The sequence below is a fragment of the Saccostrea cucullata genome, unplaced genomic scaffold, assembly GCF_032062105.1.
Source record: "Saccostrea cucullata isolate Sc308-1 unplaced genomic scaffold, CSIRO_AGI_Scuc_v1 ctg18580, whole genome shotgun sequence".
Taxonomy (NCBI): Eukaryota; Metazoa; Mollusca; class Bivalvia; order Ostreida; family Ostreidae; genus Saccostrea; species Saccostrea cuccullata.
Window position 1 is genome coordinate 19,141 of NW_026937195.1, and position 27,593 is coordinate 46,733.

Below are 27,593 nucleotides of genomic sequence, written 5' to 3' on the forward strand. Positions count from 1 at the left end.
TAACATATTTATATACCTTTGATGTGATCATGGTGATATCTATAATATATGATGCCAATCTTGAACAAGTCCAGACTGTCCTCTTGTGCACACCTTTGGTCTGTGTGTTGAACACACCTGTAGAATTATATTATTGAAGTTATATAATTAGGACTTTCCCAAAAAAATCAATTGGTCTCTCTCTTGCTTGAAGATATTTAAAAACTCCCCAAAAAACTAAATCTGCATGCACTCCAAACTTAAGTAGCTCTGAAGATTTATTTATACTGAGAAATTAAAACACCTTTAATGTATTGACAGTATTTAGCACGAGACAGCTGAATTATTTACTAAATCGATATATTTGAAAAAATAAAGAAACATCAGTTATAATTTCTCATTGTATTATGCATTTTTTTTACTCTGCCAAAAATATACTTGACATTACAGAGAAGTTTGGTTTATATCTTACCTCTTCAAGAGACAGAAGAAACCATTTTCCACAATGACCTCAAAATGTGTATGAAAATGACACTCATCCTCTTTCAACCCAAGGACTAGCTGGATACAAATGCTAATTTCATAAGCGTCGGAACTGGAGGGGGTGGTTAGTCATCCCCCTTTTTAAAAAATAATTTGCACTGAAAAAAGTTCGAACCACCTTGAGGTAGAATTGTCATGCGGCAATGCTCTAATTTGCGACTTATTAAACATTCATTAATTCTAAAATTCTCAAGAATTCACCAAATTTGTGAGCATTTTGATTTTTTTTGGCCAATGTCAAATTATTTCAAACAATTGTTTTTTTCTGAATAGAAGAAAGAAAATTGAGAAGTGGAGAAATTCATTTTTCAGCAATGGGTCTGTCTTGTGTTTACTCTGTCAACTTGTTTGTTTTTTAGTCAGCAAATGTGCGAATGAAATTTCGCTTTGCGTCAGTGCAAACAGAGCTCAGGTAGACCATATAAAGTGACAGAGGACAGGGTTTTTTCTAGGGGCAATCAAAATGTATGGCTGACTTTTTCCGTAAAATTTAGCTGATTGTAATATTTATATTGGAAAATCTGAAAAATTTCACTACATGAAACAATTATTATAGCTTTATCTTGCTACTTCAGGATTTTGGGGCTTTTTAGGAATAAAATATTTAAGTTTTACAAATTGAGTCAATATGATGACACAGGGACAGTCTCAAAATTTTATAAAAATTTAGACTATTTTCTATTGTCATCTTCCCATATTTCTTTAGTAATTCATGTATACCCTTAACATTTAAATGCCGTTTGAAGTTAGCATTTCGCAAAGTCTATGGTCGATCGATACAATGACATCCATTCTAAGTGAAAAACATCTTCTTTCTCCATATTATAACTATGAGACAATATCTTAAACGAGTGTGGTGATTCGGAAAGTCGGATCACGACGTCGCGTGATTGCATTAATTCAACAGTAAAATTGAGTAATACACAAATGTGTATATAATAAATGGAATTTATCATAAATAAGTTAGGAGTTTTGAGATTTTTACAGGTGAAATATATTCCATATTCAACTAAAAAATGCTAAATTTTCTGTTTATTTCGTTTTCTTCGATTTTCTCATTGCCACCATATTTTCTTAACACACCGTCATAGACTGTGACGACATGTAGTTGAGTGAAAAACATTCATAGCTTAGCGATTTTGAGATTGAAAAAATTATAATATTATAATCATGGATTCCCGCAAAATATTTGGAGAACCTTTGGCGGTTTTATTCTCTTATAGGATCGTTTATTACTCTCCGTATATTATGGGTCAGGGAGACTTTTTAACGACAACATGAGTGAACAAAAGGAAAACCGAGAGCTTTGCCTCGCCCCTGATTTTCCTTTTGTCATTGTGATAAGACATTACTTTGATATTTTGTTACATCATTCACATTACTCAGTGTGATTTCTGACAGCAAACCTTTATATGAAGTTGGGATCTTTCTCAACTTGGACAAGTACGGTAAATAGTAGATAAATGGAGATAACAAACAGTATTCAAACTCAAAAGTCCCTAAAACAATACAAAGTAGAAGCAGAGCAAACACGGACCTCTTTTATTTGCAACAATTTTTACAAGCAGCTTGTCAGGCTACGACTAATTTTTGTGACAGAAAAAATATACTACGTAAATACATCATAACATAAATAGCGCGAGTACTGAATACCAGGCAGTTTGGTCAACATTTTAGGAATTCGTTTTTAAGTGCATCGTTTAAACTTTCATCATAATACTAGAAATATACAGATCAGGAATGGTTTCATTGCAGATACTTGATTTTCTTCACTTGTGTGGTACTATATTGAACAACGAACGGATTGTCATTTGTATCTATACACAGTCCATGGGGATCACTCAGTCCACAGTCTATGTAACAGAGGAACTGTCCATCCTGGTCTATGATGTGGACACAGTCATTGTAATAATCAGCTGTGAGGATGTGACTCTGACTGTCTGTAGTGATTCCTACCGGATCGAACCATTGGTTCTTTGGAGCAGGAGTATGTCCAGTGTACCTGAATCTGAGTTTCCCGGCCTGATTGACCACCACTACTGCTCCAGCTCCCTCATCAGACACACAAATATCAAGGTTTTTATTCTCAGTTATGTACTTAGGAAATATACAAAAACCAAGAGAGTAAAGAGATTTCCCTTCATCATCAAACTGAATGGTTTGTTTCTCTGTTGAGCCAGAGTAACGGACAACTTTAGTTTGTTTGTCATCATCACTGCGCATGATAACCAGGAGGTCACCAGAGGAGGTAGTACAGATACTCTCAGATACCCAGTTCTGCTGTATTCTGATCAACTCTTCTTTCTCTTCATTCTTCATAATGTTCATAGTTCCATCACTTTGACAGTAATTAATGTAAATAAGATTTTTTGTCACTGCTATGTCTATTGGTGTGTTTTCTGGCTTGGTTGTGATTGACTTGAGTAGTGATCCCTGATTGATGCTGTAGAGTTTCATAGTGCTGTCACCTCCACTTGTCCAGATTTCTTCATCACTCAGGCAGGCCAAATATGAAAGTGCATATCCTGTGTCTATGAAGGTTACAGTCTCTGGTTCATCAAGCAGCTGTTTGACAGGAGGAGAGGATTCAGCTTCTGGTGATTTCTGTGTAGTCTTCAAGCTGTAGCTATCTTTATTAAAAGTTAAAGAACTTGATGATAGAGCCCCAAAATTTTTACTAACTTCTTCTCCTTGAATTTTTCCTGGCATGAATTTTGGTAAAGATGGCACGATTTTGTATGGAAGCTTTCTGTATATGTCTACATCAAACTCAAGACTGAACAATTTTGAAAAGTCATTAAATTTTACGATAACATTGACTCATTCAATGTCATTCTCCATGTTGGAAAATTTCTGCTTTATTTCATCCAGATGTTTTTGTAGAGTTGTAACAGTGAAGTTTTCATCTCATCAACTTCAACTTTAGTTTCTTGACAAGTTTGTCAATTTATCCGTGCCAGTCCTCTCCATGTTTTGTTATGGCTGCTGACAGATCTCTATATTCCTTTTCTAACTGACTCAAAGTGTTTTGTACATCAGAGGCAATGTCCTGGTAAATGGGATAAACTGTTTCTTTAAATTCAGTTTGTTCTTGAATTATTTTGTTCTTTTTTTCATCCAGAATTTTCAAAATTGTCGAAGATGTATGACCTAGATGTTGATCAGAGGCTATGCAAGTTTTGCAGATAGGAATGTCACATTGATTACAGTACATGCTACATTTTTCTTGGATATGAGAGATGCATCCAGGGTGGATGGGGCGGATTTCCTGACTTTGTGATCCTTGGATTCTTCAGATATGATGTGTTCTCCTACACAGGCCTTACACAGGTTGACAAGACACGTATCACAGTGCACCTGTACCATAGCAGTCACACACAGGTCACATCGCATCACACCCTGGGTACTGGTACTGGGATCCATTATTAGACGTTATGCCCTTAGAATATAAAGAAATCTTAAGAATATTACCGAAATGTTTTCAAGTCTAAAATTTATCGCTGATTTTACCTATATGAAAAAATTATTATCGCACTTTTTGTCGAAAGATTACTTATTCATTTTTTTATTGAAAAGAAAGCAATCTTTTAGATTTTGCTATGATTAAATGACTTTGCATATTTCCCCAACCCAATATTTAAAATTAATAAAAAGCTGTGAACATTTGTGAGAAAATGATGTATGCAATTGGAAAATGCAATCAGTCATTAGGAAACAGATACATGTGCGATATATTTGAGTGCCTGTAAACATGACAAGCCCCTACATTAAAAGTTTCTGGATATAAAATTTAAAAAAATGAATTTTTAATTCAATATGTTGAAAAAACTATATAATGATATACAGTGTATGTTGTTTCAGAAAATTAGATAAAATATAAACAACATTTTAAAGGAATATCCTACCTGATTGTTACAGCTGTAAATGAATCAAAATGGCCACCTCCCAGTACACGTATATATTCTTTGTTTTTACTGAGATCATGACTACCCAGGATATACCTGACAGTGTCTAAAGCTTCATTCTGCCTGATTTAAAAGCAAGATTTTAAAAACGCAAACATTTTAATGTATTATGTACTTTAATGTCCCACTTATAAGGAGTTGCACCTTGCACAAAACATTTAATACCATGAATTCAGCAGAGAATCGAGATTTAACTTGGAGCTCGTATTACGTTGAATTTCTTTCAGGACTTGACAGAACTAACATTGTTGCAAATAAAACAGGAGTACATTTATGTCTAGGACCAGTATTTCCCATTTGAACTTCAAATTTCTATCATACCGGCGCCCCCCCCCCCTCCTAAAATTGTCGAAGTTAGAATAAATCAAAGTTTCGTCTAGAAAATGTAATTATGTCTACTTGGTAGACCTCATTTTTACCCTACAAATTCTCTAGAATCCAGGACCCAGACCCCTTGACTACTTTTGGCGCCCCATCTAACTTTAATTCCTGGATCCGCGCCTGTTATGTATTCGTTATTCTCACTCCTTTTACCCGCTTTTAACCATTTATTTTGTCTTGCAATCTGTAGAGCATGATACTAAAGGGGGATAAGAAAGTTCGTTCCATGATGAATAATTTTCAAAAAAATCAAACTAGTGCTTAACTATAGAGATGAATTTTCAAGTCTGGCAAATCATGAGAGTGTGCTTTAGATTTTACAGCAATTCATTTCTAGCAGGAAGTTATAGGAATTGTTTTGCCATATGAAAATATATGTGACATCTCTAACGCACCCGAATGAAGGAAATGCTGGTCATTTGTAAAGAAAATAAAGGACAATTTACTTTTGTTTTCTCATAGCTTATCTTGCATCAGATTAATATGATGAACATAGGTATAAGAACAATAGATAATTTCAAAAGAATAGGTTTTTTTATTTTAAATTTTCCACCTATTTGATAACTTTTGCATAATATTTGAAAGGATGCTTTGACATGTGTGCTCAATATATGTCACAAACATGGGTCATTCCTAATTTTTTTAAGATAGTTTTGCTTTACAGCTCAAAAGTACTCTTTAAACAAATATGCTTTTGTGAATTAATGAAATACACATTTTAAAAATAAACATTTTGCTACTAAACAAAGGCGCAAACAAAAGACTTACTAAATTTTGCAATTCTAACATTACTCAATTTAAAGAAATTTGCATTTTTATTGATAATTTCCTTTATTTGAAATGCCTAGTTGGTCTCCTTATTTAAGGAATGCGCTTTTTATGTAACTTATGCCTGTTCGCTCTTTGGTGAGCATGGGGTCACAACCACGCTGCGCAATCTGACTCTGTTTTGGGCTGTGTTATTTCAATGGGTCCAGGTAAAACCTACCTCTGTTGCCTCCATTTTCAGTGACCTTCTGCATGTTTGCCCGGGTCTCCAAACCCCCCTCTCTTTCCTTGTATATTCAGAGCCTGTTTTCTAATGTTGAGGATTTGCGTAAAGTTTGGCCTATCCAACCCCATTTTCTCTTCATGTCAATATATATTGGATACTGGTTGAATCTCTCCCATAAGCTGTTGTTTGATAATATTAATGTTAAAGTCGTCTCTAAAAGAGACATGGACACAGTTTCAACTGAATTTTTTAAACCAATTTTAATGCTTACAATTCCTAACCAAGGTCCTTCGTTTTCTTTCCTAGAATTTCACTGCCTGCACTTTTTGAAATGTCTTGGAGCTTTACCCAGAGATCTTCTTAGGTTTTCTCTGCCAGACACTCTAGTGCCTCAAACTTGTTGTTTATTTCAATGTATTAGTTCTCCTTGTTTTAAGAAACTAGATGTTAAACCTGTAGTGCGGTGTTTTAGATTTGTCTTTGAATGCTCCGAGTTCCATCCTCAGTGTAGTTATAACAAGTTGGTGATCTGAGGCTTCATCTGCTCCTCGTCTTGTCCTGACATCTAGCAAACAATTTCTCCACTTTTGCATGATGGTGAAATGATCTATTTTATTTTCTGTATTTCTATGTGGGGAATTCCAGGTTGTTTTTTGTATCTCCTTGTGTGGAAAGATTGTACCTCCTATAACTAGATCATTGAAAGTGAAGGAAACGTTTCCATTTTCATTCGAGTTACCGATGCCATGTTATCCCATCGTGAGTCTTTGTTCGTGTTGTCATCTTCGACCTTTGCATTCAAATCACCCATCACAATCTCTATATTTCTGTGAGGTACACGGTCTATCAATAACTGTAGTGCAGAATAAAATTCTAAAATTTTGAATGAATAGCTGCCTTTATTCATGTTAGGAACGAAATTTTCTAAGACCCGTTTTGCAACCGAGCAACGTTCTCGCAAAATCAAAACGTTTCCAAGAAATGGAATGAAAAAATAATAATTCATCTCAGATTCTAGTGTTTTTATGCCCCCGTAAACGAAGTTTCGGGGATATATAGTTTTTTTGTCGTGTCCGTCCGTCTGTCTGTCTGTCTGTTTGTCAGCAAAAACTTTAACCTTGCCTATATCTTTTGATTTAGTGGAGCTATAACATTCATATTTCACATGTTTATTCCTTGTGACAAGACATTTCTTTGGGTACCACAAATTAGACCTTTTGACCTTGACCTTGGAGATTGACCAACTTTAACACAAAATTTTCAATTTTTACTTTGGCTACATATTCTGAATAATATATTCCAGGAGATTTATACTTGACATATGTATTTCTTGGGGAAAGACCTTTCATTGAATACCAACAACCTTAACATTTGACCATGATCTTGGAGATTTCCATACCTATGAAAAACCTTTAACCTTGCTTACACCTTTTGAACAATGAGAAGTAGGGCTTTCTTACTTCACATATGTAATCCTTGTGAAAAGACTTTTGATTAGATATCAAGAACCATGACCCTTTGACGTTGACCTTAGGGTTTGACCTACTTTAAAAATACAACATTGACCACAATTTTTTTTACAGGTTAGGACTAGGGCATTCATACTTCACAAATTTAATCCTTGTGACAAGACCTTTCATTTGATATCAAGAAACTTGACCCTTTGACCTTGACCTTGGATTTTAACTTCTTTTTACAAACTTTAACCTTGACCATAACGTTTGAACGGTAAGGCCAGTGCTTTCATACTTCCCATACGTAATCTTTGAGACAAGGCCTTTCTTTAATAACCAACAATCTTGACCCTTTGACCTTGACCCGGAGTTTTTCCTATCTTATAAAATGTTTACCCTCGTGGTCATAACTCTGGAACAGGTGTAGCTAGCGTTTTATATTTGGCATTTCTTGTGAAAAGGCCTTACTTTTGGTACCAACATATTTGATCTGCATTTTAGAAAGCTTAATCTTCGCTATGTTGCCATACGAGAGCTCATGAATGGGTGAGAAGACATCACAATGGGAGAATGGCTGCGTCAGTAGTAAACAAAACGTAGATGGAAATGTAAAAAAAAAAACAAACAAACATAAGTAATTCATGTTTTTTTTTTTTGCACACGACCCTGTCTTATCCTCCAAGGGTATAAATACAAGGTGTAAAGGATGATCATCATCAGTTGGGGCATGTGGTTGAGTAAAAGACAGTTTTGTAAGAGAATTTCTAGAATAGAAGAAGAAGAAGAAGATATGGAGATGGATATAGACAAATTTACCTTATTAGAAAAGAGAATGACTGAACCTATGGGGGATCATGAAGCTCCTCAACAAAGAAGAATAGAGTTGAAAAGGCTGGATGCGGAACCTCGAGTATTTACCCATGCATGAGAGCGTTCATGATCCTAAATTTCCAGACAGATGTCACAGGATTGCCATCAATTGGACCTTTATCATTTCTGAGGTGAAAGAAGAAGAAGATATAGAAATGTTTCTGAGCAATGAAGAGGATTTTCAGTATTTGATTTTACAAAAATAAAGGCATCCCTGGACAGGAGAAATGCATCAAATCCGGGGATTCATTCAAATGAAAAAACAGGTAGGGGGATTGGAAATGTGTAAAGTTCATTGTACTGCCAGATTTGCTATGTCTCACATTACCCTAGAATTAGAAAGCTTGTTTTACAAGCAAGGGGTTGACTATGAAGAATGTGGAGTTGTAAAACCTGAGGAGAGAAACAAAGAATTGGACCCCAGAGATATAGGAATTCCAGGCACTATTAGGGTGTTTACCTCACAAACACCTGTGGTCATTTGTTTACTAGCTCAATGGAATTATGGGAAAGCAAGTCACAGACCTAAAAGAATTCCCATTCACTTATCAGGACACAGAAGAAAACAGAGAGAAATGGTTTCAAGCTTGTTTACAAGAAATGGGAACTTTACCTTACCAGATTTATGCTTTTCCTTATCAAATAGGGTATGGACTAGCCGGTGGAAACAGGACTCATTATAGACATTATATTGAACAATTTGTACACACTTATGACAAACAGGTGTACATTCTTCATCAACATTAAGTGAATGTGTGTATGTGTGTATGTGTGTTGTTGTTGTTGTTTTATGTGCTATACAAAAATGTGTCTGTTATATGAATTCAATGAAAAGAGGGACTCTTTTTTTTCTTTTGTATTCTTTTCAATGTTTATTATTATTATTTGAAAGAAAATATTAAAAAAACAAAAAACAAAAAAAAAAAAAAAACAATGACCTGGTGTTTTTGACTTGAAACACAAAACGTTTCTTTTTTACCACTGTATAAGAAGGTAATCTTATCTTTTGACACAAACAAAAAGTTTCTTTTTTTTTTACTGTATTCAAAGGTAATCTTTTCTTTTGACACACACAAAACGTTTCTTTTTTCTTTTTGACTATATTCAAAGGTATTTTTTTTCTTTTGACACACAAAAGTTTCTTTTTACCCCTGTATAAAAAGGTAATCTTTTCTTTTGACAAACGTTTCTATTTTTTTTTTTTTGGACTGTATAAAAAGCTTACTCCCGGAATGGTCTCCCTCGGAACTCCCGTCGCTCAAAGAGGGGTGGCCGCTGATTAGAGCTAAGCGGCTCCATGAACTCCGGTCTTACGGGTGGTGGTGGCGGTAGCGGCGGCAGCGGTCTGGTTGGGAGAGGCGGTCTTCTGTGGCGTGTTCGCCTCAACCCTCTTACGCCGCGGGGGGGCCAGGTTTCTGGGTCGCCGACTTCTACACAAAGGGTAGCAGGAGGGGGGTGATGACTGGGCATCCAGCACTTCGGAGCAGCGGTAACAGGCGGACCTGTTCCTGCACTCAAAACATATGTAATTAGAGGGCTGGTTCTCCTCCAAACACACAGAACACTGGTCGATTCTGGCCTCTGGAACCTGGATCGCCCAGACCGGTACGTGTCCCCTCGGAACCGGTGATACCCACACAGCAGATCTGGCTGGGGATGGCTGCTCCTTCTTCTCCGATGAATCGCTGGTAGATCAGTCGGAGTTCACGGGGGGCTCCCAGTCTGACTCTGATCCTCCGGCCACTCCCTGGAGTTGGCTAGGAGACCAGGTCTGGGTGGTCGGTCATGGAGGGGGGAACGGGCTCCTCGGAGAGTATCCAGGTGGGGGCGACGGGTTTCTGTAGGCCTCCGGGCTACTCAAAGGGGCCGAGTACAAGGCAGCTGGTGACGTAGACCTCTCATCTTCTTCTGATCGTCTGTAAGGCGTGGGCCTCCTCGTCTGCCTTCTTCTTCTTCTCCTCTCTCGTCTTCCTCTCATGCTCGGAATGTCTCTGGCTAGCCCCAGTGTCACAAACGGCCATCTGGCCAGCTCCCGGCCTGTCGCTACATCCCTCACTATCCAGACGTTGAGTACTTCAACACCATTAATCAAATAATAGTTGGAAATCGATAGATCCAGAGCTTATATTATTTTGTCCTGTCTGTTTGTCTGTTTGTCTGTTTATCTGTTTGTCTGTCTGTCTGTTGTCAACTTTAACCTTCGCCATAGTTTTTGATCCATGAGAGATAGAGACTTTATATTTGGTATACATACTTCACTAATTAAGCTCTTAAATTAAAATGACACCAAGTTTAATGGCCTTGTGACCTTGACTGTGACCTATATGCTAAAAATAGATTTTTCCACTTTTTGCCATAACCTTTGAACCATAGGAGATAGTGACTTCATATTTGGTATGCAAACTCTATTATTAAGTTTTTTCAAACGACACCAAGATCAATGACCTTGTGACCTTGACTGTGACCAATATGCTAAAAATAGATTTTTCGAACTTTGTTGCCGCCGGGCGCATAGTGTTTCATAAACACATCTTGTTTTGCATTATTTATTTCTTAAAGACTGACAAATGTTCTAACTGTGGAATTCTCCTCCGGAATCGTATTCGATCGGCTACTAGACTCATCCAGGAACTTCTCCGGTCTTCGGGGGCAGATCATAGATTTGATTGAGGCTGGTATTAAAAGTCACTGATTTCCTAGCCTGTGTAAATTTTAACCCATTCCGTATTGAATACATACTTTCTCCATCGCATCTAATTCTGCCACAGTAAAATCACTTTTGCCGCTTGGGGATGGGTCAGGAAACTGTTCGGCTATCCGAAATAATGGGTCAGGCTCACTCCGTAACATTGTTTTCATACGTTGACATAGGAAATGTAGTGTAGCTAGATTCCTCACGGTCGTATGATGTGATAAGGCCAGGCATTGTAACCACAAATTCTGAGTTGTTTCCATTATAGTGGTCGCTTTCTGAAATACTTGTTCTGCCTCCGGGGGGAGAGCTTCTTTGTTGTTCTCTTTCCATCGCACTAAACAATCATACCCATCTAAAATCAAAGACTGGGTGTGTGTAAGGGTTGACATGATAGTCAGTTGTGAAGAAAGAACCAGATTTTTTTTATCATTTATACCTCCCTAGAGACGTACACAGGACGCATAGTTCAGTGAGTCAGGGAAAAAAAGGTAAGTAAAACTAGCGAGGGTGATGCGCACGCGAGGGGGGGGGGCAAACGTAAGTCCAACTTATTGATGCACACGGCCTTACAGATCCTACAGGTATATAAACCAGAGCAGGGAATTTAAGATCAGTCTTCGTTGGCACTTTGAACTTGACAGACGTAAAAAATATGGCAAACATGCCTGAGACACAGGGTCCCGTCGGATTTGATTTGGGAATGTTTAATCTTCCAGAATTCATGAATAAAGAAGATATGGGCATCTTGACTACAATTCTGGATGGGATTGTCAACGTGCTGACTGATCGGAAAAACTACAACGTCAGTGAATTTTGTTTGATCCGTGGCAGATTGTCCAGATTAGAAGTCACCAACATTTCAGAGAAAGTGAGAGGAGGCTCTTACCAGGAAAAAGAGGACAAGGGTCCGGAGATACCAAGAAAACAAGACAGACGGACCCATGCTTCATCTGTAAAGAATTAGGGCATTGAAAAAACAGGATTAGTGCTACAAGTGCGGTAAATTAGGACATTGGGCTAATAAGTGTCCAGAGGAAGAAGAGGATCAACAATTCTTGAAAGAAGTAGAAAAACTGAAGAAAAAGCCTCAAGAACACAAGACCCCAGGACACCATACCAAACCATTAGTGAAAAAAGCAGAAAAAAGGAGAAAAAGTCTCAGGAACACAGCAGAGAGATTCCCAGCACCCACAAGAGGAATCTGCCCGCCCCAGACGGAAAAGGCACAGAAGAAGAAAAGTAAAACTATGTATGTATTTTGACTTTGATTAAAATATGTTTTGGATTGTGTATTTTTGTTATTGTTTTTTTCCGTTTTCAGAAAATGCTGCTCGGCTGGCTGGCTGTGAATGAAACGTGACGTCAAAATCACATATTGGAATCGCTGCCAACACGTAGTAGCAGCGTATTTACCTAGTGTAAAAGGCTAAGATTTTTTAAGTCTATGCCTCTAAGGAGGAGTCCCCCCCACTCATCGGACCTCCCTATCCCCACCCAGTGGCTGTCATTAGCTGACCTCCCTATCCTCACACAGATGCTGTACTTAGTTGACCTCCCTATCTCCCCCAGGGGCTGTACTAAATTGACCTCCCTATCCCCCTAGCCAATCAGAATCCAGCTTTTTCTACTTCATTTGCATAAAAAGTGCACTCAGTTGACCTCGCCAGCGCGGCGCCGAGTACTACTCATAATCACAAGACATTGTGATCTCACTTTCCGGATCACCACACTGTGGTTTTCTGAATCCATATCACCACTCTCTGAAACTGACGACGTAGTACGCAGAAACATGATATAAATTATTATTTTTCTTGCGCATTAAAAAGTCCCTTGTTATTATGCTTTGTTTCATGGATAAATGTTATACAATTGATCTCTAAAAGTTTTATTTTGCTATATTTAATAAGCTAGTTATAAGGGGATATATATATATATATATATATATATATATATATATATATATATATATATATATATATATATATATATATATATATATATATATATATATATATATATATATATATTATTCCTCGGCTATGTTAAGGAAGGTCAGAGTTCACATTCCTTGTACATCGTATTGGAAGTTTAATTGTGTCGTCATTGAAATTTAACAAGCTACAAAAATTAATTAACGACATGATCATGCGTAAATAACAACTTGAATTTATCTGTGTTATCGATTATTCATAAAATCTTGTAAAATTGTTATACTTGATAGCGATACAGTCGAGTAATAGAAGAAAGCCTTTTGTCAAATATGACGTCATCAGCCTTGACATGACGCAGCACAAGTGATCCGAAGGAGTAAATTCACTGGTTTAATAATTACAAGAATGCTTAAATAAATATAATACCATTGCTAATTTTAAGACCTAATCATTCAAACTAAAAGAAAATAATTTATTAAATACAATGTGTATGGAATATGAATTTATCTAGTAGCATTGAAGCTGCACAGGGATAAGGAATATAGAGAATATCGCTAAAACGATGAGCGTATTCGTGATATACATCATAAGTGCAAGGGCATAGACTATTTTGTTTGAGCTGAAATTTGGAATATTTATTGCTCATATTGTGTATATTTTGAAAAGTGCTGGGAGCTGATCCTGGTCTGCATAACATTAATTTTATTTATAACAGAATTTAAGGTCAGACGACACGTTCCTCAAATATATGTTTTGCATCCCTTGGTATTGAAAAAAAATATTCATATTTGTCATTCTTTTCCGATTTCTACATTGTTTTTAAAATGTTTTTAAATTTAAGTACACCAAAAATTATGTTTAAAGCCATTTAGAAGATTACCCATAAGGGTTATATAAGAAATATGACCATATGGTATCTTGGCCAAATGCCTGGTAAGGTACCCTAGTTTTTTGTGAGAAAAGTTAATTAGATACCTCTACTTCAATGGCAAATTCTTAAGAAAAGTTATATATTTTTGAGGAACGTGTCGTCTGACCTTAAGCGAAATGGAAATTTTTAGCTATTATAAGCATTTTCGGCAAATTTTAAGTACTTCGCAAACAGCACTGACTAGCTCCCAGCACTTTTTGGGTAGAGGATATAAACCTCTTTTAATGTGTATCAATTATTTTCTTGAAAAAAAACAAGCGTATGCCCTTGCACTATCCACATTTCCTACATTCATCTTAACAATTCTATTTTTATACAAACGTGACAAACAGCTGATACGTGCGATATAACTGGTAATAACTACGGCCCAGTCCTATCCATTATTGATAGCTATATTACCTTTTCTACAAGTATTCAGTTGCTTTGTTAAATTTTTTTAAAAAGAAGCAATACATATTAAAACGGTGCAAAGGTAACATTTTCCATATCGGTCCTTAACATAGCTGTGTAACGTGGAATGAGCCAGGATTTCCTTTTCAAATCAAAACAAGAATGTCTTCAATGAAAACAAGAATTTATTTACAACAAAAATTAAGAAAAGACAAATCAAAATAATAAATCACACAATCACATTCACGCACACTCACTCAAATGATCGAACAAAAAAAATATTATTTACAATGAAAAAAAAAAGGTTTTAAACAACTGTTTTCAACACGTGTTCTCAACAAGTCAAACCTATCAACATTGCCAGTATTGTCCACATCAATACGAAAGTCCACACAATTCAGATCAACACTATCCTCCAAACTTCCGGGGCTGTAGTCCTAGACTGTTGTTTGAGGATCAGTAGTATTGATTCACGACTGCTAGTGATTCCCGCGCCTAAACATCATCATCGACTTCGTCTTCATCAACATCATCATTGACATCATCGTCGTCATCAACACATCATCGACATCATCGTCGTCATCAACACATCAGAGTACCCATAACACCTCAGCATGGTGCTAATATATTAACTATCCTTTATCAGTAAATAATTATGTACTCTATATATGGCAATACTATAATACAATTATACTGGCTTTAATTAATCAGGTTGGGCACAGCCTACCAAATGGTACTTAATCCCCCGTTTGGTAGATAATCTACCATATCGGTAACGAATTTTACTAACCAAATGGGGGACAAAATTGGTTGTGTTTAATTCCATGGAGTGGAGTGGAATTTCGCATAATTTAAACCATGTGGAATAAAATATAGATATTTATCGGTGGTCTGGGTGAAAAAAATAAAAAATTCTATGTGCAATTTTTTGCGCATAGTCGTTCAAAAATTTGAAAAAAAAAACGTAGCTTATGTAAGCAAGTTCAATGTTTCTCCGTTTTTTACTTTAAAAGAAAATTCTCTCCTTCTCCAACGATGCTGCACCTGTCAATCATGTCCTTTACTTTCTTTTTCGATTATCCGGGCAACCAATCAATTAGTGCAAACCAATAAAACGATGATCTTTTTTTTAAACCTAATGAAAAGTCGGATTTAACTACGGAGGCACATTTGTGTTAATTTTCAACTAGGAAATCAGAAGAAAAATAAGTTTTGCCTTTATTTCTTTTTATTTTGAAAACAATGGCTTTGTTCTTCATAGAAATCGTAAATGTAGTTGGAATTAGACATAATTATTGTTTTAAAAACGATGTACTTGGAACAAAAACAGAATTAATGGCAAACGTCAATTTGTACATCTTTTATTGAATATTATTTTTCGATTTTATTAAATTCACCAGTAAAATGCATATTAAACCCCAAAAGGTCGCATGGAATCTGCAACTTCATCCTAAAAGAAAAATGACAACAAATATTACGTACAACTCTGGAAAAAATTAACTTTATAGCAGGAAGTGCCCACCATACCGGTAAGGCATGAGGAGCTCGTGTTTAACAGGATTTTATGGAGATAAACATTGACGAAGATCCAAAAAGATATTGAAAGTTAACTCATCAAGAGTTAAATCACTGTATAAAATTGGATTTTTATCCAACAAGACACAATAAAGATTTTTGTTGATCGTTTGATCAAGAAGTTCGGCTGTCACAGACAACTATGCGTTTTTTTTTTGTTTTTACGAAGTTACGGAGAAATAACACATAGAAATTCGACCGATTTATGTTAATTGTGCGAGGAATATATTCACAAAAATCTCCCGGTGCCTAAATAAATCCGCTTTTGTTTTATTTTAATAAACATTTCAATAGAATAAAAAAGTCCCCCATTTGGTTAGTAAAATCCGTTACCGATATGGTAGATTATCTACCAAACGGGGGATAAAGTACCATTTGGTAGGCTGTGCCCAACCCGTTAATAACCACATAGTTATGTTTGAGTTCAATATAACATAAACACTAAGATACTTTCAATATCTTCAGTTTGTTTACAGTTGACATAGATACAAAATGGCTGACAACACTTCCGGTCACTTACTTCCGCTCAGACATTTAAATGAAAAAGTAATACAGCGAACAAAAATACAATAAAATAAAGAAACAGGCTGTTCTTTAAATGTATAGAATAACACTAACAGCGATAAAACTTCTGACGAGAAAACCTATTCAAACACTCTCGCTAACGTCACACCTGAACGCACACACAGGTAAGTCATTGATGACTGCCTGCCAAGGTGAATTAATGTAACGAATTTTAAAGGTACATTTAACATAACTAAAAATACTTGCAAAATATACTTACCACGGTCTGTTTTCCGTGCAAAGATATACTAAAAAGTAGACTTGCTGTAAGTCATAGGCATATGCTGGTGCAAAACTTAACCAATCTGTCCTGACCCATTAACGTGTCTTACACGGTGGACAGCTCTGCCGGGAATACCTTGCTATTGTTACCTGTCCTGTCAGCCCAAATTCTGCAAGGAATTCTGGGTGCTTTACCAAAGAGGTGCCGGAAGGGCAATACTTGAAACAAAACAAGGGGTACCCTATAGGTTTAAACTAGTGATTGTTACACACCTCCCTCCTTTAAGAAAATTGTCATACAATTTTTTCTAGAACAATCACTATAAGACAAAAATTTGGAAAATGCTGAACGTATTCAGAGTATACACTATATAAATACCTTGAATTGTCTACTACTGTCATCTACTGCCGACTTAAATAGTCTGCTCCCACGTTCTCACTTCCCTTTATTGCTACAATTCTGAAATGGTATGGCTGTAGCTGTAATGCCCAACGCATCAATCTCGAGTTTTCTGTCTTTGCCTTGTTCATGTACATCAAGGGTTGATGGTCGGTTTCTAGCACAAAGTCTTTTCCATACAAATACTGGTGAAATTTCTGGATTCCCCAGACCACTGCCAAACACTCCTTTTCAATAACGGCGTACGACTTCTCCCTCTTCTGTAGTTTTCTGCTAGCGTATGCCACGGGGAATTTCTTATCACCTTCCATCTGAAGCAAGACTGCGCCTATTCCTTCGTCTGCAGCATCAGTACGTAGAATAAACGGTTTCTGCATGTCAGGTAGCTTCAGAATAGGTCTGGAGCATAACAACTGTTTTAAAGAATCGAACGCTCCCTGTTGACATTCTGTCCATTGAACTCTATTTGGATTACCTTTCTTTGTAAGGTCAGACAATGGTATAGCTATCGCTGAAAAGTTAGGAATAAATTTCCTGTAAAATCCGGCTAAGCCTAGAAAAGAACGAACTTCTTTTTTCGTCTCTGGTATTGATGCATTCTTGATTGCTTCAATCTTGTCGTCTTCTGGCTTCAAACGTTGATCATTTACGAGATAGCCCAAACAATCAATCTGCTCAAATCCAATGAAACATTTGGTAGGTCTTGCTGTAAGGCCCGCATCTCTCAGTCGAAGGAACAATATCTTCAGCGTGCTTAGATGTTCCGCAAATGTATCAGTAAACACCATGATGTCATCTATGAAGTTTTCTACATTTTCCATTCCATGAAGAAGATTGCGCATCAATCTACTGAAAGTCGCTGGGGCGTTTACTAACCCAAATGGCATCTTTCTGAATTGATATAATCCAGCGGGTGTAGAAAATGCAGTCAATGGTTTGCTATCCTCTTCCATTTGTACCTGCCAATATCCTTTGCTCAGGTCGATTTAAGAAATAAACTTCTTTCCTGTTAGTTTGGAAAATATGCTGTCTGGGTTAGGCATTGGCTCTGCATCGAAAACTGTGACGCTGTTAAGCTTTCGGAAGTCAATGCAAAAGCGATTTGTCCCGTCTTTTTTCCTCGCAATTACAACTGGTGCTGAATACGGGGAAGTAGAATGTTCAATGACGTTCATCTGAAGCATCTTCTCTACTTCTTCTCTGATCACATTTTCTGTGCTGAATGGGATAGGATACGGTTTCACCCTCACTGGCTCCTTCGATGTCAATTCTATCTTATGCTTCACCAAGTCTGTAGTTCCTGGAATGTCTGAAAAAACTTCACTAAACTGATCACACAATGACTTAATTGTTTGTTTCTGTTCTGACGTAAGGCGTTCTGCAAAATGAATGTCTTTTACTGATTCAGTCTGAACACTTGAAGGTAACAAAATTGAATCCTGTGTTTCATTGCTGTCTTCATCACTAAAGTCTATCAGAGAAACTGCACATGCTGATAAAGCTGCCACTTTCGGTTCATCTCTCTCGACATACTTTTTCAGCAAATTTGCATGGTATGTTTTCGACTTGCCTCCCAAGTCAACCGTGTAGTCCATAGGTCCCATCTTTCTTGTGATACTGTAAGGTCCCTTCCACTGCATGAGTTTGTTCGATTTTGTCGGGAGGAGGACTAACACTCTATCTCCTTCTTTCATCTGCCGATTACTTGTCTTCCTGTTATAATATTTTCTCTGACATGTCTTGCATTCTCAAGATGTTCATGGGCGATATTGCACGTTTCTTCCAGTCTTTGTCTTAAATCAAGTACATACTGATATGTTGTTTTGACTTCTTCATCTGGGATCTCTTTGGTCAATAACTCCTTCAGAATCATCATTGGTCCTCGAACAGAATGTGCATTCAAAAGATCAAATGGAGAAAACCCAAGACTCTCTTGCGGTACTTCACGATATGCGAACAGTAATGGATTCAGATATTTATCCCAGTCCCTGGGTCTTTCTGCGCACATCCTTTTGAGCATCTGTTTTAGTGTTCCATTAAACTTCTCCACGAGCCCATTGCACATTGGATGGTATGGGGTAGTTGTTATTCGCTTGAAAGACAAAAGTCGACTCACTTCCTTCATCACATCAGATGTAAACTGAGTCCCTTGATCTGATAGCATCTCAGTAGGAACGCCCACTCTACTAAAGATGTCTACCAGTGCTTCTGCTACACGCTCAGTTTCTATTCCGGGAAGTGCGATCGCCTCCGGATATGGAGTTGCATAGTCAACCACTGTAAGAACGTATCGATTACCCTTATCAGTAATCGGTTGGAGGGGTCCTACGATATCAACTGCCACTCGTTGAAACGGAACTGTGATAAGTGGCATGTGTCCTAGGGGTACTGCAGGAACTTTGCCTTTGGATATAGTTCTTTGACACACATCACATGATTAACAGAATCTCCTAATATCTGCTTGGATCCCTGACCAATAAAATTCTGCCATGATTCTGTCTGTTGTTTTCCTCACTCCCAGATGTCCTGCCATTATCGATTCATGTGCCAGCTTCATTACCATGTCTCGATACTGTTTTGGTATGATGAGTTGTCGGAAAACTTTTCCATTAGAAACTCTTGGACTGCTGAACTCTCTGTATAACAGTTGTTTTCTGAAGTAAATTTTTGAAGAACCACCATCACTAAGTTGCTTAACTGTTCCCTTTTCTGCCGTTTCCCTCAGTTTCTTCAGTGTCTTATCGTCCCTTTGTTCCTTTTGTAAATCCTCGGGTGATACATCCTGTATGGCACTTGGTACTTTCAAAGGTTTGTATGTCGACTGTTTCTTTTTTAGCTGACCACGAGTTTCAACTGCTGATGTGCCTCCTGTTGAATGAATCCATGCCATATTTGGTTCATGGGGTTTCCTAACTCCTTGAATATTTCCAAGAATAAGATCATATGATGGAGAGTCAAAACACCAAGTGTCAACATTCCCTGTCCACGTGAACTGTTGCGACCTCGGCTTATATCACACTTCCATCAGCTAACTTGCACTTTTGTGTTTTGCTTGTAAGTTGATCTTTTTCTACCAAGTCCCTCCTTATCACAACACCACTACATCAGTATCTCGTAGTACAGTTATTAGTTTGTCGCCTACACAACCTTTCACCACTGGCATCACCATTTCACTAACTGCGACTGAGTCACCAACACAAGGTAATGTTTCCTCTCTGTGCACAGCAGATGTATCTTGGCGTCCTCTACCACGTCCAGAGTATCCAAAATTGCGTCCACGAAAACTGCTGGAAGTACCACTCTTCGGATCATTGAACTGATATTGTTTTGGAACAGTCTCTTGTTTTTCAGTAGCACTAGATACCTTATTAGAGGAAAACTTCCGATGAACACAGTCAAAGGATTTATGTCCGATTTTCCCACATATGTAACACTTTGCTCCTGAATTGGATTTCGTTTGAGCCACTTTGTCCATAGAATGAAATTGTTTATCAGGTTGAGGTTTCCTATCGAATGGAGATCTTTGTGTGATGGACGAAGATGTAATGTTTCTGGCCTCTGCAAACTGATCCGCGTAATGCGCCATCTCCTGAATGCTTGGGGGAATTCTCTCTTTCAAGAATAAAGACAACTCCTTAGAACAACACAATATAAATTTTTCCCTTAAAAATAAATCCTTAAGCCCTTCATATGTTTTTGTTTCTTTGAAAGTTCAATCCATCGTTCAAGGTAATTGTCCAATCTCGCAGAGAATTGCATAAAAGTTTCACTTCCATCCGGCTTTGATGATCGAAACTTCTTGCGAAATCCATCTTCCGTCATATCAAAGCGTTTGAGAAGAGCCTTCTTCAGTTCATCGAAATCTAAAGCAGATTCTGGAGGAAGTCTTGAAAACACATCCAAAGCTTTTCCTTTGAGTAAGGCACTAAGATGAGCTCCCCAGTTATCTCTACGCCATTTCTGTGATGTCGCATAAATCTCAAAACGTTGGATGTAAGCGTCAATATTATCCTTCGAATCATCGAACGCAGGAAGTTTTGGTCCTTTTATTGGTTGATGCATTTCCGTACCATGTGATGATGAATCCAACACTTTGTGAGATCTTTCAGCTGCTAGTAGTTGAAATTTATGACCAAGTTCCATTTCTTCCATCTTGCGTTTGTGTTCCGATTCAGCAAAGAGCCGCATATGTTCACGTTCCTCGCGTCCTCTGTCTGTTCTTTCCTTCTCTATCTGCAACTGATATTCACGTTCCTCCTTCGATTGTCTTTCTTCTCTTTGTCGTTCTCGTTCATCACGAAGTCTTGATTGTTCTTCCTTCACAAAATTTTGTAGAGCCTCATCCTTGAATCCCATCTGAGTTCCGAGTTCTAGTAACTCCTGCATTTCCTTTACAGTAGACATGATGGATGACTGAACTGAACCAACTTACCAATTTTAAGTCCCAAGGAATAATAGTCTTACTTTATATATTTAACAAAGATCTTACTCAGACAGCTTACCTTAACTTAAGTATCATAAGGGAGAACCATGACTTCATTCACCAAAGCTGATCTGCATGTTGCCCATGGATAAACTACTCAACTCTTAACCAACGTTAACTATAATGAAAAATATAAATCAAAAAATTAATCCTGGCAAACCGTCACCATAGAAGAATTCTAGTTTGATTTAAAAAGAGAGTCTGTCATCCCACCGCTGCCACCAAATTTGTAACGTGGAATGAGCCAGGATTTCCTTTTCAAATCAAAACAAGAATGTCTTCAATGAAAACAAGAATTTATTTACAACAAAAAATAAAGAAAAGACAAATCAAAATAATAAATCACACAATCACATTCACGCACACTCACTCAAATGATCGAACAAAAACAAAATGTTATTTACAATGCAAAAAAAAAATAGGTTTTAAACAACACGTGTTGAAAACAGTTGTTTAAAACCTATTTTTTTTTCATTGTAAATAACATTTTTTTTTTGTTCGATCATTTGAGTGAGTGTGCGTGAATGTGATTGTGTGATTTATTATTTTGATTTGTCTTTTCTTTATTTTTTGTTGTAAATAAATTCTTGTTTTCATTGAAGACATTCTTGTTTTGATTTGAAAAGGAAATCCTGGCTCATTCCACGTTACAAGCTGAGTATAACAGATACTTGATCCGAAGGGTCGTATCACGTCGAGTTGACAGGCGCGGAAAATCAGATCTAACGAGATGCGAAGTGTCGAGTTTGATCTGATGATCCGCGCCTGTCAACGAGACGTGATACGGCTCTTCGGATCAAGTTACTGTTATAATGATAAATCTATTATATACCCCCTTATAACTAGCAAAATATAGCGAAATAAAACTGTAGAGATCAATTATATAATATTTATCCATAAAACAAAGCATAAAATTAAAGGACTTTTAAACACTCAAGAAAGATAACGTAATGTTTCTTTATACTACGTCATCAGTTTCAGAGAGTGGTGATATCGATTCTGAAAACCACAGTGTGGTGATCCGGAAAGTCTGATCACGACGCCAGGTGATAACGTAAAATCAACAGTAAAATTGAATGATATACATTAGGTACGAGGGACATTCAAAAAATAAGTAGACAATGCTTCTCATCGTCATATAATTATTACAAGATTATAGATCAACACATTTTCGTAAACATAAACTTCTATTTTGTAGAAGTGTGAAAGTTCATTCCATTTGATTAAATAGAACTCATGTTAGCCAAAATTTAAACCAACATGGTTTGTTACCACGGAACACGGTTAACCAACATCGTAACGTCAAAGACAACGTTGAGAAAGTTTGTCAAAATTATAATAATTTTCTAAATTTCAAACACGGTTTGTAGCGTCTTCTCCATTCAAAAAAAACACATCCATAACACTTAACACCTAGTTTGGGATCAATTATACAAATATAGCTTGAATAAGAATGTCATTGTTTTCAAATTCTTTAATTTACCATGTAACTCTATTAATTCTGCAACAGTGAAGCACACATCATTGGGGCATTTTACGCTTTATAAACCCGAAGCGGTTTATAAAAAGCGTAAACTGTTCCAACCCAGTTTATACCTTATAAAATGGGTAGCTATTAAATTCATTCCTTATAATTTAATTTTCATTCATTTAATGTAAGAAAAAACGATTATTGTACAAACAAAATGACTTCAATTTGTACAAAATTTGTATGTAACGTCAGGCGGTTTAATACGTTTCTGATGCAACTCATTGTGACGTAGGCAACACATTTTATACAATATAAAATAATTTTTATCCAATCAAATACAGTGTTACAACCAGAATTAAATTATTTCAATTTAAAATCAGGAATATGGGATAAACTCCTCTATCAAAGTTGCCAAGATATTATTGGTGCAAGAATTCTACAGCTTGTAAAAATTAATTTTAGTTTCGATTTTTTGTTCTATCTAAGCGTTGCAAGTTTTGAGCTTGAGGAGTAAAAAAATTCTTCCTGAACGCTGATATTTTTGAAATATAACCTAGATTTTATAGCAGGAAGTATAAAGCACTTGACAGAATTAAACTGGCTACAGTCAAGTGACATGAGTAAAGAGAAGAGGTCTTGTACTGGGGGACACCAATTATCGTTTCCTACAAATAAGGTAGGTTTATTCCTTACGAATACATATTTCTAATTTTAAAATGACCTTAAATCAGTTTTTTTCAATATATTCTTTCATCATTTGAATGCCATTTCACTATTTTTGTAAACATTTCTTTATAAAGAATTCCTTTCCTTTCCTGTGTACATTAGACTTAATATTTTAAAAAAGAAAAAAAAAACTACAACACAAGTTGAAAAACTTGATATGATATGTACTGGTAAATTGTACATAACTGGGCCTATAGTTAATGATTTTAACTTTTTGATTAATTTTTTGATTTTCACACCCATCTTTTTGACTTCAAAATTAGGACAATTTACTAAGTCAAAGCTCAACATATGAAAAGCTTGGGAAAAGCTGTTTTGACCCATTCTGGTTCAGTTTTTCAACTCCTGTGCTTAAAACTTTTGAAAAACTGAACGATTTATTATTGATCATAGGAAAAAGCCTTATACATCATGATTTTCAGTTTTTAATTTTTTTATCTCCTATCTTATTTGTCAATAAATATTCACAAGGGTTTTTGTATATTCAAGATACAAAACTTCTAATGATGGACCCCTGTTACAGTGCCCAGGACGTATTGCGATGTGCCCTGTGTGAGACCGCTGTGGTACAGATGCACTGTGATACATGTCTTGTCAACCTGTGTACAACGTGTGTAGGAAAACACATGATTTCTGATGAATCCAAGGACCACAAAGTCGTCAAATACCAGGTCAAGAAATCCACCCCCCTCTACCCTGAATGTACAACTCACAGCAAAGAACAATGCACTATGTACTGTAATCAATGTGACATTCCTGTGTGTGACACTTGCATTGCATCTCATCAACATCTTGGTCATAAATTTTTAACAATTTTGCAAATCCAGGATGAAAAGAAGAACAAAATAATTAAAGAACATACTGAATTGAAAGAGACAATTTTTCCCACCTACCAGGACATTGCCTCTGATGTACAAAACAGAATCAGTCAGTTAGAAAAGGAATATGGAGATCTCTCAACAGCCATAACAAAACATGGAGAGGACTGGCACAGAGAAATTGACAAACTTGTCAAGAAACTTAAAGCTGAAGTTGATGAAATGAAAAACACACAGATACAAACTCTACAGAAACATATGGATGAAATAAACAAGACAATGTCTGACATCAAGGAGGAAATTAATGCATTTGAAATTGCTATAAACTTTAATGACTTGTCAAAACTGTTCCGCGTTAAATTCAATGTAGATAGATACAAAAAGCTTCCACAAAAAATTGTGCCATCTGCACCTAAATTCATGCCAGGAAAAAATCAAGAAAAAGAATTTCATGACACGTTTGGAGCTTTAACGCTAAGTTCTCTTACTTCAGATGAACAATCTTACAGTATGAAGTTTTCACCACCAGAACCAGAGATTGTCACCACCGTAGACACTTGGTATGATTACCTTTACAATGTGGCATGTCTGAGTGATGAAGAAATCTGGACAAGTGGAGATGAAAACATCATGAAACTTTTCAGCATCAATCAGGGATCACGACTCAGGTCAATTACAACCAAGTCAGGGTACCCGCCATCTAACATAGCAGTGACAAAAAGTGGAGCTCTAATTTATACTGATCTCAATGTTAGAACTGTGAACATTGTGAAGAAAAAAAAGATAGAGGAGGTGATCAGACTAAGGAACTGGAGACCTAACGGTGTCTGTAGTGCCTCCTCCGGTGACCTCCTAGTTATCATGTACAGTGATGATGTCACACAAACAAAAGTTGTCCGTTACTCTGGCTCCACAAAGAAACAAACCATTCAGTTTGATGATAAAGGTAAACCTCTCTATTCATCTGGTGGTTATTATGACAGATACATCACGGAGAACAGGAACCTTGATATCTGTGTGTCTGACCATAGAGCTAAATCAGTAGTGGTTGTCAATCAGGCCGGGAAACTGAGATTCAGGTACTCTGGACATACTCCTGCTCTAAAGATCAAACCAATCAGTCCACGAGGAATCACCACAGACAGTCAGAGTCACATCCTTACAGCTGATTGTGACAATGACTGTGTCCACGTCATAGACCAGGATGGACAGTTCCTCTGTTACATCGACTGTGGACTGAGGAACCCCTGGGGACTGTGTATAGATACAAATGACAATCTGTTTGTTGCTGAATGGAGAAACAAAAAGGTGAAGAAAATCATATATCTGAAGTGATGTTAGTGTACTGTTTACCATGTTATAATGATGCATTTTAATGATAGCTCATACAAGTCAGTGTATTTACTAAAGATTGGTTTTACATATACAGGTAGTCATATTCCTTTTCTTGTCAAAGATGAATATCAAATGATGAATGTGTCATCATGTGTTTGATATTTATGTAACATATGTTTGATATTTATATAACATATTTTTTCTTCAAAAAACTGTGTCTTAAAGTACTACTTCTCTGATTAGGCATCACTAAACTTTGCCGAAATATAGTTTTAAATAAGTCCAGGAATATTACAGATTTGTGTGTGCTAAATCATTTGAGGTAACTATTCCACAAACCTCTCCTGAAGATTGAAACCACCCCCGAAAAAAGAAATCATAGTTTAAACACTGTTTAATGAACATAATAAAATCATCAACATTTTTTTCTGCTTATATTTGGAATTCATGTAATGATATAGATCCAAGTATCTCTGGATCATTATCTTTTTTTGTTGACACTGACAATCAAGTCATGCTTTTCTGTCCGAAGAAAAATAATTTATAACCAAAGAAAAATAATTATATGCAAGTGTATTCTAAGTTAATTAATTAATTAAGGAGGTATTCTACACCAAAATTTTATTTTTATTTACTTGATCTTAGAAACATCTCTAGACTTTTGAAACTTTGTATATAAATCCGAATCTCTTTGCAAAAATGTTATCATGATTATACTTATCACTCAAAGAGTAAGTTGTTGATTCACTCTGCTTACCTCATATCAACAAACTGTCAATCCTACAACCAGTGTACGGTGTAAGGTTAATGTTTCATTCATCTCCCCTGTATCTGGTTTTAGTTGGATTTTACACTTGTAAAACTCCCCAGTAACAAGTTGATGGTATAACCTGTAACAGATACATGTATGTTAGTTCGCATTTTCACTTACCTCCCCAGTAACAAGTTGTTTGCCATCAGGAGAAAAAGCCAGTGAGGTGATATTCTTTTTTTAAGGTATTCAAGATGTGGGACTGTTTATTACGTCGAGGATTGAATAAAAAAACAACCATGCATCTGAAAAACAAAACACTTTTCAGTAATTATTTATCAAGACATATGACCTACATGGACCTAATGAAGACCCTTGTAGAAGAAGTCCTTCATACTCCAAGGTGGAGCTTCATTGGGGGGGGGGGGGGAGTTGAATTTGTTTTTTCAGATACTTGTATAATAATATGACTACTGTACACTGTAAAATTTTCGCCCCAATTTTATTAGGACACCTAGTAAACTCAGGTGACTTTTTGCTATCCGTATTCGTCCGTCGTCGTATGTCGTCCGTCGTGCGTTTATATTTGAACATTTTCAAGTTCTTCTCTGAAATCACTGAAACAATTTCAACAAATATTGGCATAGAGCATCTATAGGTGAAGTGGAAGAAAAATTATGAATTTCATGGTCCCTGCCCTCGGGGCCTGGGGATGGGGCTAAAACCACTAAAATTATTGCAATGTTTAAAAATCTTCTTCTTTACTCCTGGACACCAAGCAGTCAAACTATTTGCATGATTGTAATCAGCATTGAGTCCTCTACTAAAATTGTGAAATTCATTCACCCAGGGTCAGGGGCTCTAATTCGGCGGGGCTAAATAGATTATATAGTGAAAATACATCATTTCTTCTTTTTTGTTCCTGGGTATCAAATAAAATGACTAAATGCATAGCTAAATTGAAAATGACCGCCTCTTCCAAAATTGTAAATTTCATGGCCCCAGGGTCAGGGGTTCTAGTGCTAGGGCGAGGTTATATAAATTATAAAGTGAAAATGCATACATTTTTTAAAGTTCTTATTTTCTGCTCCTGGGCATTAGATAAACTAACCAAG

The 27,593-nt window shown here is 36.6% G+C and overlaps 2 protein-coding genes across 2 annotated transcripts; one reads left to right on the top strand and one right to left on the bottom strand.

Moving 5' to 3' along the window:
* Window positions 1–2,058: 2,058 nt before the first annotated feature.
* LOC134247504 (uncharacterized) lies at window positions 2,059–4,462 on the bottom strand. Its single transcript, XM_062729856.1, has 2 exons — window positions 4,428–4,462; window positions 2,059–3,961 (listed from the first exon to the last, which is right to left on the bottom strand). Exon 2 carries the CDS (start codon window positions 3,229–3,231, stop codon window positions 2,269–2,271), a length of 963 nt encoding a protein of 320 aa, XP_062585840.1. The 5' UTR covers window positions 3,232–3,961; window positions 4,428–4,462; the 3' UTR covers window positions 2,059–2,268.
* An 18,764-nt stretch (window positions 4,463–23,226) lies between these two features.
* Window positions 23,227–26,767, top strand: LOC134247505 (uncharacterized). The gene is made up of 2 exons (XM_062729858.1): window positions 23,227–23,524; window positions 24,064–26,767. The coding sequence occupies exon 2, from the start codon at window positions 24,078–24,080 to the stop codon at window positions 25,725–25,727; it is 1,650 nt and encodes a 549-aa protein (XP_062585842.1). The 5' UTR covers window positions 23,227–23,524; window positions 24,064–24,077; the 3' UTR covers window positions 25,728–26,767.
* The last annotated feature ends 826 nt before the right edge of the window (window positions 26,768–27,593 follow it).

Excerpts from the sequence above, each read along its gene's own strand:
- LOC134247504 (XM_062729856.1), bottom strand. The coding sequence starts at position 3,231 with ATGCCAGGAAAAATTCAAGGAGAAGAAGTTAGTAAAAATTTTGGGGCT.
- LOC134247505 (XM_062729858.1), top strand. The coding sequence starts at position 24,078 with ATGATGGACCCCTGTTACAGTGCCCAGGACGTATTGCGATGTGCCCTG.